Source organism: Tamandua tetradactyla, chromosome X (genome assembly GCF_023851605.1).
Source record: "Tamandua tetradactyla isolate mTamTet1 chromosome X, mTamTet1.pri, whole genome shotgun sequence".
Classification (NCBI taxonomy): domain Eukaryota; kingdom Metazoa; phylum Chordata; class Mammalia; order Pilosa; family Myrmecophagidae; genus Tamandua; species Tamandua tetradactyla.
This window is the reverse complement of record NC_135353.1, coordinates 41414862-41428132: the sequence shown is the minus strand read 5'-3', so window position 1 is coordinate 41428132 and position 13271 is coordinate 41414862. Positions and strand designations below refer to the sequence as shown.

At 34.1% G+C, this 13271-nt stretch overlaps 1 protein-coding gene across 10 annotated transcripts in view; it reads left to right on the top strand.

Annotated features, from left to right (window-relative positions):
• The window catches only part of STAG2 (STAG2 cohesin complex component), a 194999-nt gene that overhangs the window by 111675 nt on the left and 70053 nt on the right, over positions 1–13271 (top strand). For all 10 annotated transcript variants that reach the window (XM_077145994.1, XM_077145997.1, XM_077146000.1 and 7 more), the window contains one exon: positions 6096–6260. In XM_077145994.1, coding sequence (XP_077002109.1) covers positions 6096–6260 — 165 coding nt within the window. The remainder of the gene's footprint in view (positions 1–6095; positions 6261–13271) is intronic.

The window sequence follows — 13271 nt, the reverse complement described above, 5'->3', positions numbered from 1 at the left end:
CTTCTGAGTACATGGGTCTGTCTGGTTTCTAGATCAAATAGTTTCTGATTATCTATTTCTTCTGCTAAGTTGAAATTAATAATACATCATTGTTTCAAATAGTTTATTTGATAAAGAGCAGTATGCGCAGCAAAATGTGATATTCTGTTGGCTTCATTTAGTTTTCCCATTGGTTGTTAAATACAAAACAAAGCAATAAATACATATTTTTATTCTAAAACACCCTAAAATGTAACATATAGCCAGTTTAAATCTTATGGGTTATGATTGACGATTGTTTTACTCTTGATGTAAGTAATATCAAGGATAAGAACTGACAAAATTAAGTTCTTTGTCAATAGAATGCAAGTTTAGAGTATAGAGTGGGTAGTCTGAGGGTTATGGATAACTTGATGTGAAGGGTTAAATCATTATACTTGTTTGAAAAAAACATTTGACTCTATATGTATGTGTTTAAATAATTGTGCAAAACATGACTTGTTTTTGTTCAGCATTTTTTCCAAAAATAAATTTACTATATATAATTTCTTATGACACATTTATTTAAAAATTCTAAATAGTACAGAAAAGTACAATGAACAAAGAAAAAATTTCCCCAAATCCTATAACTCAGAGGTAATTTATTGTTTAAACATCTTGATGAACATAGTTTTATACATATATCTATGTATAAAAATGCACATAGAATTTTACTTAAATGAAATCATACTATACACACCGTTTTGAATATGCTTTTAAAACTCAATGACATGTTATGAACAACTTTCCTATCAGTGAATGGTGCTCTGTAGTTTTTAATGGCAGAATAGCATTCCATTTTATATATATAGCATAATATATTTAACTACTTCTTGGAATATTTTTATTTGCATGGCATAATACATGTTACATAATTTCATGTGTTTTTTTAGTCCCTTAAAAAGTAGAAGTATTGAGAGAGAGATGGGTGATGTCTGAATAGAAGACTCTGTAACATCTTTGTGTCACAGTTTGGTTAACTTTATATAACCAATACTGTGGGCGAGGTGTTAGAGGTCAGATAAAATATTTATTATAATAATAAGAGCAATTGCTTTTTTTACACTGTGCAATGTATGTTCCATGTACTGTGCTAATAATTTTACATATGTTATCTAATTTAATATTTAAACAAACTCTGCATTAGATAACCTTTCCATTTTATAGAATAGGAAACTGAGGTCCAGGGAGGATCTGTGGTTAAAAGATTTGAACCTGGGTCTGTCTAAAGATGTTGCTATTAACCAAAAATACGTACCACTTCCTAAGTTTTTTAAAAATATAACAACAAACAAACGCAAACATTCTTAACATGTAATCTTTCTGTTCTACATATATAATCGGTAATTCACAATATCATCACATAGTTGCATATTCATCATCATTTAGGCCATTTGCATCAATTCGGAAAAAGAAATAAAAAGAAAACAGAAAAAAAATTCATACATACCATACCCTTTACCCCTCCCTTTCACTGGTCACTAGCATTTCAATCTACTAAGTTTATTTTAACATTTGTTCCCCCTATTATTTATTTTTATTCCATATGTCTTACTCGTCTGTTGATAAGGTAGATAAAAGGAGCATCAGACACAAGGTTTTCACAATCACACAGTCACATTGTGAAAACTATATCATTATACAGTCATCTTCAAGAAACATGGCTACTGGAATACAGCTTTACATTTTCAGGCAGTTCCTTCCAGCCTCTCTATTACATCATGACCAACAAAGTGATATCTATTTAATGCGTAAGAATAATCTCCAGAATAACCTCTCGACTCTGTTTCGAATCTCTCAGCCATTAACACTTTATTTTGTCTCATTTCGCTCTTCCCCCTTTTGGTTGAGAAGGTTTTCTTAATCCCTTGATGCTGAGTCCCAGTTCTTCTAGGATTTCTATCCCACGTTGCCAGGAAGGTCCACACCCCTGGGAGTCATGTCCCACTTAGACAGGGGGAGGGCGGTGAGTTTGCTTGTTTAGTTGAGGGGAGAGAGAGTCCACATCTGAGCAACAAAAGAGGGTCTCTTGGGGTTAACTTTTAGGCCTAATTTTAAGTAGGCTTGACCTATCCTTTGTGGGGTTAAGTTTCATATGAACACCTGAATTCTTTTTAAGACATTTTTATTTTTTTGCCACTACGAGACTGTACTAAGGCTATCATGTTTACTTGTAACTTCATTGTATTATCACTCCGTGCATGTTGTTTTCTATAGCACAGAATATCCATTGGGCCATTTTAATTGTGCTGATTAATTTTTCATACAGACGGGGAATATGGAAGCATATGATAAATGGCAAATACATAGTTGCGTGTTAATTAGCATGAAAATTTTATACTTTTCTAGTGTACTCTTTGTGGTTGAACTTTTCTTTCACCTTTGTCTCTGAATTTCCTTTAATTGGGAACTAAAACCTTTTCTTCTACAATTAGGACGTAGTGACAGGTTCACGAAGACTGAATTTCATTAACACAATATAAATTAGCAAGTGATATATTTCACTGGTAGGAAAGCAGTGTGAACTAGTGGTTAAGAGCAGGGTAGTTTTGGACTCTTGAAATAGAAAGAGGGGACTTTTGTGGAATAAAGTACAGAAACACACAGGCTGTTAATGGAAGTAAGTTTGTTGACCTAGCTGGCAGTAGATCAACGGGCCGGCACACTACGGCTTATTTTTGTACTGTCCATGAGTTAAGAATGAGTTTTACATTTTTTTAAGGGGTTGGACAAGTAATTAAATAAAGAATATGTGACAAAATGGTATGTGTCTCACCAAGTCAAAAATATTTGTCCTTTACAGGAAGTTTGCTGAAACCTAGTCTAGGTCATAGAAATGTGTAGCTCTAAAACAGACTTTAAAATTATCTAATCAAGGGGTTGGCAGACTTTTTCTGTAAAAGATTTGAATTTAATTCCCCAGCATTTTAGAGATGAAGACTTTGAGTTAGGGAATAGCTCCTTTAAGTTTAACTAGATATAAAAGCTGTGGGAAGGGAGCCATTTTCTTTTCCCTTTCACTGGCTTCCTAGGCGGGAGCACATTCTCTTGCTCTCTCACCTACCTTTCCCCCTACTCCCTCACCCCAATAAACCTTGTGGAAGGTACTTTTTTTCCTCTTGTATATATTTTTAATTTTTATTGACAAATCAAAACATACAAACGCAAACAGTCTTAATGTACAAAGATGCCATATATGATTTATAATCAGTGGCTCATAGAATCGTCACATAGTTGTGTATTCATCACTGTGGTCATTTTTTAGAACATTTGCATCACTCCATAAAAAGAAAAAACTCATACATGCCATACCCCTTAACCCTCCCTCTCATTGACCACTAGTATTTCCATCTACTATATATATATATATGTATATGTATGTATTAATGGGCAGGCAGCAGGAATTGAACCTGGGTCTCTGGCATGGCAGGCAAGAATTCTGCCACTGAGCCACCATTGTACCACCCTACCCAATATAGTTTAACTTTTGTTCCCATTTTTTTCCTATACCCCCTACCACTCCCTTTCATTGATCACTAGTATTTCAGTCTTCTAAATTAACATTTGTTCCCCCTATTATTTATTTTTAATCCATATTTTTTACTCATCTGTCTATACTGTAGATAAAAGGAGCATCAGGCATATGGTTTTCACAATCACACAGTCACATTTTGAGCTGTATCATTATACATTCATCTTCAAGAAACATGGCTACTGGAACACAGCTCTACAGTTTCAGGCACCTCCCTCTAGCCTCTCTAATATACCTTAAATTAAAAAGGCGATGTCTATATAATGCGTAAGAATAACCTCCAGGATAACTTCTTGACCCTGTTTGAAATCTCTCAGCCACTGACACTTTAATTTGTCTCATTTCTCTCCTCCCCTTTTTGGTTGAGAAGGTTTTCTCAATCCCTTGATGCTGAGTCCCAGCTCATCTAGGATTGCTGTCCCACATTGTCAGGGAGATTTATACCCATAGGAGTCATGTCCCACATAGAGAGGGGGAGGGCAGTGAGTTTGCTTGCTGTATTGCCTGAGAGAGAGATAGGCCACATCTGAGCAACAAAAGAGGTTCTCTGGGAGTGACTCTTAGGCCTAATTTTAAGTAGCCTTAGCCTGTCCTTTGTAGGGATAAGTTTCATATGAACAAACCCCAAGATTGAGGGCTTGGCCTATTGATTTGGTTGTCCCCACTGCTTGTGAGAATATCAGGAGTTCTCCAAATGTGGAAAATGAATTTTTCCCCTTTCTTGCCATTCCCGCAAGGGGTCTTTGCAAATACAATTTTATTTAGTGTTCATATCATTCTGAGATTTATCGGGGCATCACACTGGACAAACCTACAAAATCTCATGCCCTATTCGAGGTTCTGTGTACTTATGGTGTTCAATTACCCTGTCATATAAGTTATATTAGGAAATGCACTAGTCAAAATATAAATTCTGTACCAAATAAACAGTTTTTGCTTTAGTCTCACATATAAGTTAAAGTTTTAAAATATGAATTACCATCTATTTTTCCAGCACCCTGCAGCATTGACATTCCTTTGTTCTTCCTCATGTTAAAACATTTTAAAATTTGTACATCTAGTCACTATTGTTATACACCGTGGGCATTCCTAGATTATACCATCTCAGTCTTTATCGTCTGTCTTTCCTTCCGGTTTCATATGTGCCCCCAGCCCTCCTCCCTCTATCATTCTCACATTCAGCTTCATTCAGTGTACTTACATTATTGTGTTACAGTCAGGTAGTATCGTGCTATCCATTTCTGAATTTTTACAATCAATCCTGTTGCACAATCTGTATCCTTTCAGCTCCAATTACTCAGTATCTACCCTATCCTGTCAACCTCTGTTCTTAACTGAAATTCTCCAAGTTCATTCGCTAATGTTCAGATTAGTGAGACCGTACAGTATTTGTCCTTTTGTTTCTGGCCAATCTCACTCAACATAATATCCTCAAGGTCCATCCCCGTTGTTACATGCTTAATGACTTTATTCTGTCTTACAGCTGCGTAATATTCCATTGTATGTATATACTATATGTGGGAGGTATTTTATAACTGAGGCGTGTAGCAACTTTTCACTAGTTTATGAAGCTTTCATCCTCAGTATTGTCTTACCTAATGGCTTTATTTCCATGGTACACATTAATCGAAATTTCATGGTAAAGAAGTGTTGGCCAGAGGACCCAGGACAAGAATGAGATTATTATGCTCATTTATTCATACAATACAGAATGCCTTGTTCAAAGCACTTCAAGAAATTATAAGACAAACAATCCAAATCTACTTAATGTGTTGAAAAAGTGTGAGTTATTTGATACTAGTTTTGTTATTCTTGCTCTTCCCTCCAGTCTGCTCCTAAAGCAGCAAAGGTGACTATACAGCTTGGGGGGAGCTACCCTGATTTACTCTTTTCCAGAGATTTTTCAGAGTCTACCTTGCGGGTTTTATCTGCAATAGTTTTCAGACTTTGTTGATTTTTCGACTGCTTTGACACAGGTCTGGATTTCATATAAGATGTTACAGTTGAGCGTTCTGGCAGATTTACATTCAAGTAACAGCTATTGTGGTTCTTTTTAATACATATTTTCTCATTTTACAGTGATGATAATAGCAAATATTTTTTCAGACTTTTATTAAGTGCTGGGTTTGTCACTAAATACTTTGTATTTTCCTTATCACAACAACCCTATGAAGCAGGCACAGTTTTTCCCTCCCTTTAGAAATTAGAAAATCCCTCTGAAACACAGTGTGGTAATTTATCTGAGATCACTTAGCTAATAGGAGCAGAAATTTGGACCTGGGCAGTCTTTCTCCAGAGGCTGTGCTATTATATGACATCTACACTGTCATGTGAGGCGTGTGGTAGAATAAATGAAACGAGTGATGCTATAAAGTGGCTATGTCACAACCATATCATTTTGTTACAATATATAGGACTGGTACTATTCTTTAGGTCCAGTTTAAGCATGTTATAGTAATGTACTATAAACTGCTTCTGCTGTTGCTTTGTTTTGAATTCTCAGGGATAGTGATATAACTTAATTAACTTGTATTTTTGCATGCAGACTTGTAAAAAAGGCAAAAAGGGCCCAGGAGAAAAGGGCAAAGGTGGAAATGGAGGAGGAAAACCTCCTTCTGGTCCAAACCGAATGAATGGTCATCACCAACAGAATGGAGTGGAAAACATGATGTTGTTTGAAGTTGTTAAAATGGGCAAGAGTGCTATGCAGGTAAATATTATGTCCTTCCTGGTTTATTTGTTCTTTTTAAATTTTAGTGAGTTATATAAAATATATCCCTCATTTCTCTAATTACATCTTTAAAATTTATTTCTAACAATGCTTATTAGAAAAATAACTAGTTAGAAAATTAGGAATCTGTCTTCAGTCCTAAGACTTTAAGCTGTTTCTTTAGTCATTTTCTGCTGCACTTTTTTATTCTTATATAATAATAAACTATTTGGTCAAAAATTCTGCTGATGGCTTCAAAAAAAAATTCAGCTGATATGAACCCTATTAGATTTTCATTTCCCCTGTATTTATATAGCTGCTATGAAAATATGAAGTCCTGTGCTCTTATACAATTCTTAGTTGAGTGACCCAGTATAATCACTATCTACTTTAATGGGTTGAATTATTTGGTTACTGTTATCTATTAAAAATGTTATTGGTTGTGTTTGTTTCTTAGCAGAAGAATAAAAGGTAGGAAGCATATCCATGTCATGTCCTAATTATATTTCTTCTGAATAATTTTATGACAGTAGCATTTAAGCTTTACAGAGTAGGTTAGTTAAATCCATAGTTTTTTAAATTGAATAAACATTATACTCAAAAGTATAACATTTAATAAAATTGTAATTTAACTTATAAAACCTATAGAGAGAAAAATAAAAAATCTATAGAGAATACTTTTTTTCTTCATAGAATTAATTAAAGATGCACATGAGTAGTTTACTGAGAACTTCCATTTAGGCTTTTTTGTAATTAGTAAATAGCTGAAACTCAAATTTTATTCATAAACAGTTATCTAAAAACATGAGGTTTTAAAATAAACTTTAAAATATCATGGTTGGAGCTAATAAGGTTCAATTTTAATGTAAAATGTTAAAATAATTGTTAGTTTGAGCTTTCACTAGTTTTGCAGAGCAAAAAAACTTAAGTTTTTATCTGTTTTTTAAATCTGTTATCAAATTCATTCATATTCTAATTTACCTTCATATATTAATATATGAAGATTTTATTTTATATAGTCATGGTTAGAGTGTGGATTTTATTTCATGTTTAAAATTTTGTGATCATTCTATATACGTTTGACATTTTTGATAGCTATATAATATTTTATTTTGTCATTGTGCTGTGGTTTATTTAGTCATTCCCTAATTTAAAAAAATTACCTCCCTCTCTGCGGTTCTCCTTTTGGGCTAATTTTATCAAAGGGATCAATTATCTCAGTTACATTATATAGCATTTTATTACTTCCCTTTTCACTTTTATATTAGGCTTTTCCTTTATAATATTTTGTTCTAAATAGTTAAATGCATTAATCTTTTTAAATATCTTTTTCATTTTTGTTAACATCAAAAATCTCAACTTATATCAATAACTAATTAGGCTATTTTATTTTTGTCTAGTCTGTAGGGTTTTTGTTCAACTTTTTGGCTCATGATTTTTTTAATAGGTTATGGTGAAGATTTAGCTTTTTTTTTAATTAGTATTGGTTTTTCAATGTTTAAATAAAGAATGAACATTTTTCTTATCTTTGTGTTTCTTTTGGTTTGTAATATATTAAGTTCTGCACCTCTATAATGTCGATTTTCTGTTTCTAAATGTTTCCTCTGATAAGAGGAATGTCTCCAATATCTCTAATTTTCTGTGAATTTTCTTTCTTTCCATTCGTTATGTGTACTCTCCCTTGTGTTGCCTCTCTATAATCAAAATTTAATCAAGAAAGTCTCCCTGCTTAGTAACTTCCAAGTGTTTTTTGTTATCCAAAAGTTCTGGCCCAGATTTTATTATAGCATACTTGCTTTTCTCCAGTCACAGTATGTACTCTTCCCCCATGTCTTTCTTTTCTCTGCTTTGGTTGGAATAGTCTTCTCTTCCTTATCAAATAGGACTGATTAACTCAAATATCACTCCTCTTCAGTGAACCATTCTCAAGACACTGTCTCCTTCTCTCTTCAGATGAGTTTCTTGCCGTTATCTTTTCCATTACAGCACATAGCATATTGTATTGTAATTAGTTATGTATAAATGTCCCATTTTGCTTCTAAATTGTTAATTCCTTGATTGGGGACTATATATTATTTATTTTTTGTATCTCTAGGATTTAACTAGCTCACTAATTGTGAGGGTGAATATGTATAGTACTGGCTGTTGGTTTGAAAATACTTCTTAACATTAAAGGAAAAACTTCGCATATGCCCCCTAGTTTTATGAGATAATAGATGTTGAATTTTATTGAATAAACTCTCAGCATACTATTAGATGATTAAAATTTTAATGTAATGGTTTTTTTAAGTTTTTATTATTATAGCAGTCTTGCCTTCTTATAAATTCTACTTGATCTTCATTAGTGACTTTTTCATGTGATGCCATCTCTTTGTAAAACTGAAAGATTTTTGTATTTTCATTGATGAGAGATTAGCACCGTTTCCAGTTATCTGTTTATGCACAACAACCTACCCCAGATTTAGAAGTGTAAAACAACAACCACTTTGTTTTGCTTACTGATACTGTGGGTCTCGAATTAGGACAGAACTAAGTAGGTATGTCTTGTCTCTCTCTGCTCTGGAATGGCTGAGGCTTTAGTTGGGACAAGGCCAGAGGTGATACATTTAGAGGCCATCATCATCTAGCGGCTTCTTCATTCATGTTTTGTGCCTAGTCTGGAGTGACTTGAAGGCTGGGCTCAGCGTCATGTGGCTTGGGCTTCTTACAGTAATGGCAGCTGGGTTTGGAGGGAGTGTCCAGATCAGTAGCACTCCTAGATACCCATTTAGAAGCTGCATGGCCTTTTATAACCTAATCTTGAAAGCCACATATCATTTCCAGTACACTCTGTTCTAGGGAAGGTAACATAGACCCCACTTCTTAATGGGATAAGGAATGTCAAGGAATTTGGGACCAGGTTTTAAAACCATCACAGTCTCATGATAGAGCCTTGATATGTATTGCCTATATCATATTTGGGAAAAATCTTAAAACACATTTCTTTTGAATATTTAGTTGGTTAATATGTACAAGCTGTTATAAAATATAGCAGAGAAGTGAAATGTAGAAATTAAGGAAAATTCCAGAACATTTACAGTCTTTTTGAGCATGTGTATTCATAGTTATTATTTCCTTTTTTATTTCTTTATTGTGTAATTATATGATCTTCCTTGTACATTAAGTTAGTATATTATATTTCATTTAGTTTGGACTAGGACCTAGGTTCAGTATTGGTGTGTAACGTAGAAACATTTTCCTCTCCTGACTTTTAATCATTCATATCAGCTATTCGTCATTGTAGTTTTATTGATTTGCTTTATTTACAGTTTTTAAATCAGTTTTGTGGTTGCCTTTTCTGCCCCCAAGGATTAAGGTAGTGCTTTTATTTTTTTAGTTATGTCCTATTTTCTGTTTTTAAAATAAAACTGTATTGAGATATAATTCACATCCCATGAAATTCACCCTTTTAAAATGTAAAATTCAGTGGCTTTCAGTATATTCACAGAATTGTTGGCTTTCAGTATATTCACAGAATTGTGCAGCCATTCTATAATTGATTTTAGAACATTTTTAGCACCCCAGAAAAAAATCTTGTAGCCATTAGTAGTTACTCACTGTCTTCCCACCATCCCAGGCCTAGGCAATCACTGATCTACCTTCTGCCTCGAAATTTGCCTATTCTGGGCGTTTCATGTAAATGGAATCAAAGAATATGTGGTTTTTAATGACTGGTTTCTTTGACTTAGCATAACAGTTTCAAGTATCATCCATGTTGTAACATGCATTACAACATCATTCCTTTTTATTGTCAAATAATATGCTATCATATGTATCTCACATTTTGTTTACCATTCATCTCTTGGTGGATTTTTCACTTGTTTCTACTTTTTGACTATTGACTATTGTGAATGATACTGCTATGGATGTTTTTGTACAAGGTTTTGTGGATGTCTCTTTTTAATTCTCTTGAGTGGAATTGCTGGCTCATATGGTAATTCTGTATTTAAACTTTTGAGGAACTGCACAACTTTTCTAAAAGTGATTGCACCATTTTACATTTCCACCAGCAGTATATGAAAAAGGTTGCAATTTCTCCACATCCTCACAATACTTGTTATTGTTTGTCTTTTTTTCTTTAAACATTTTTATTGTGAAATATAACATATACAAAAAAGCAATGAATTTCAAAGTCTACTGTAACAAGTACTTTTTCCCAATTAATGGTAAATTAATAGAAATCAATTTATTGTAAATTTAAAGGTTTATTTCAGGACTTGTGATTTTATTCCATTGGTGTATATATATCCTTATTGCCAGTACTACACTTTTTTTTTAATTACTGTAGTGTCATAGTAAATTTTGAAATCATGAAGTGTAAGTCTTCCATACAGTTTTTTTCAAAATTGTTTTGGCTATTTTGTGTCCCTTGTGTTGCCATAAGAATTTTATGGTTAGCTTTTCACTTTCTGCAAAGAAGCAAGGTGGAATTTTAATAGTGATTATGTTGAATCTATAGATGAGTTTGGGATGTATTGCTGCTTTAACAATATTTAGTCTAAAGATCCATAAACGGCCCTACTTTCTTTTTTTCCCCCATTATTTATTTATTTTTAATCCATATGTTTTACTTGTCTGTCGATAAGGTAGACAAAAGGAGCATCAGACACAAGGCTCTCACAACCACACAGTCACACTGCGACAGCCATATCATCATACAATTATCTTCAAGAAACATGGGCACTGGAGCACAGCTCCACATTTTCAGGCAGTTCCCTCCAGTCTCTCCATTACACCTTAACTGAAGAGGTTATATCTATTTAATGCATAAGAATAACCTCCAGGATAACCTCTTGACTCTGGAATCTCTCAGCCACTGACACTTTATTTTTTCTCACTTTGCTCTTCCCCCTTTTGGTCGAGAAGATTTTCTCAATCCCTTGATGCTGAGTTCCAGCTCATTCTAGGATTTCTGTCCCACGTTGCTAGGACGGTCCACACCCCTGGAAGTCATGTCCCACATAGAGAAGTGGAGGGCAGTGAGATTGTTTGCCGTGTCGGCCAAGAGATAGAGGCCACATCTGACCAACAGCAGAGGTTCTGTTGGGAGTGACTCTTAGGCCTAATTTTAAGTAGACTTAGCTGATCCTTTGTAGGGTTAAGTTTCATATGAACAAACCCCAAGATTGGGGGCTCAGTTTGTTGCTTTAGCTGTCCCCCCTGCCTGTGAGAATATCAAGAATTCTCCACTTGGGGAAGTTGAATTTTCCCTCTTTCTCACCATTCCCCCTAGGGGATTCTGCAAATACTTCCCTATTCACTGTTCAAATCACTCTAGGATTTATCTGGGGATCACTCTGGACAAACCCTACGTAAGGTTCCAAGTACTATGGTGTTCGATTAAGCTGTCCACATAAGTTATATTAGGAAATGCACTAGTACCAAATAAGCATCCTTTTTGCTTGTGTCACATATCTGCTAAAGTTTTAAAATATTAATTACCATCTGTTTTCAACACCCTGCATTATTGACATTCCTTTGTTCTTCCTCATGCAGAAACATTCTTAAATTTGCACATTTAGTCTCTGTCATACACTCTAGGCATTCTTAAATTATACCATCTCAGTCTTTGTTGTCTATCTTTCCTTCTGATTTCGTTTGTAGATGGCCCTACTTTCAATGGACTTTTAAGTTTTCAATTCTTATTAATATGAGACTATTAGTATTCATTGTTAACTAAAATTCTGTAAATGTGTTCTGCATTTTCTAATTGACCCAGGTGTTTACTTCTTATTTTAAAATTTTTTTCTTGATTCTGTGCGGTGTGGATACTTAGATATTACTAATTACAAAAGGTTATTCAAGAAGAAATATGGTTCAAATAGATTTGAGAGGCTACTCTGGAGGTCACTCTTATGCAAGCTTCAGTTAGACATTGCTACCTATCATAAATTGCCAAAACCCAACCAAAACCAATCCTGCCAATCCTAAAGAATACCTAGGGCAATGTATAAGATTCTATAAATGTTCCATGCACTAAGATACCTTTCCAGAAACCTACAACCTCCAGATGTGTCCCTGGACCCTGTAAGTTCTGAAATGCAGAGGGGCCAGCCTTTCCAGAGCATCATCTAATTTCATCCCCTATCCCGTATTGTCAGTAGGCCCTCCCAACATGAAAAAGTTAGAATGAGCATAGCCCCAAGTACCCCTAAAGAATGGGAGAAAGATCAAAGGTGATGGTGGAATTAAGCAGAGAAAGTAGGATTTAACAAATGATTATGATTCCTGAATCATTATATTGGTATTTCTTTTAGTCTCCAGTACCTTAGAGCAGCTACAAGTAAAAACCTAAAATGGTGGACTTGTAACCCACACCAAACTCTGAAATCTGTTCTACAACTAATTGTTGTGATGTACTTTGAAATTTTTTGCTTTTATATATGTGTGTGTGTGTGTGTGTATGTTATTTCTTATAAAAAAGAAAAAAATTTTTCTTCTAGCCTCCAGTGTTTGGGGGCAGCTAGAAGGAAAAATCTGAAATAGTGGAATGGTAAACCATAAGAAACTCTGAGATCTGTTCTGTATCTACTTGTTGAAGTGTACTTTGAAAATCATTGCTTTATTTTTTTGTATATGTTATATTTAACAATAAGCTTTTAAAAAATAAAATTAAAGACATGTGGGTACATTTTCTTGGATTTGTTAAATGTCTTTAGCAAATTTTTAATTCCTTATAGAGTTGGGGCTCAGTTGCTTTTCAGATACCTTTTACTGCAAAATAAATAGGAAGATTAATTTCCATTTTATGATTTGAAGGCATTTCTTTTCTTGAATTCGATTTTTTTTTATTCTTTAACTTTAGTTTTTCTTTATACAAGTAATGTATATATATATATTTTTTAACATGGGCAGGCACCGGGAATCGAACCCGGGTCCTCTGGCATGGCAGGCAAGCGTCCTTGCCTGCCGAGACACCATGGCCCGCCCAGTAATGTATATTTTAATGTGAAGTAATGTGATACCACATAA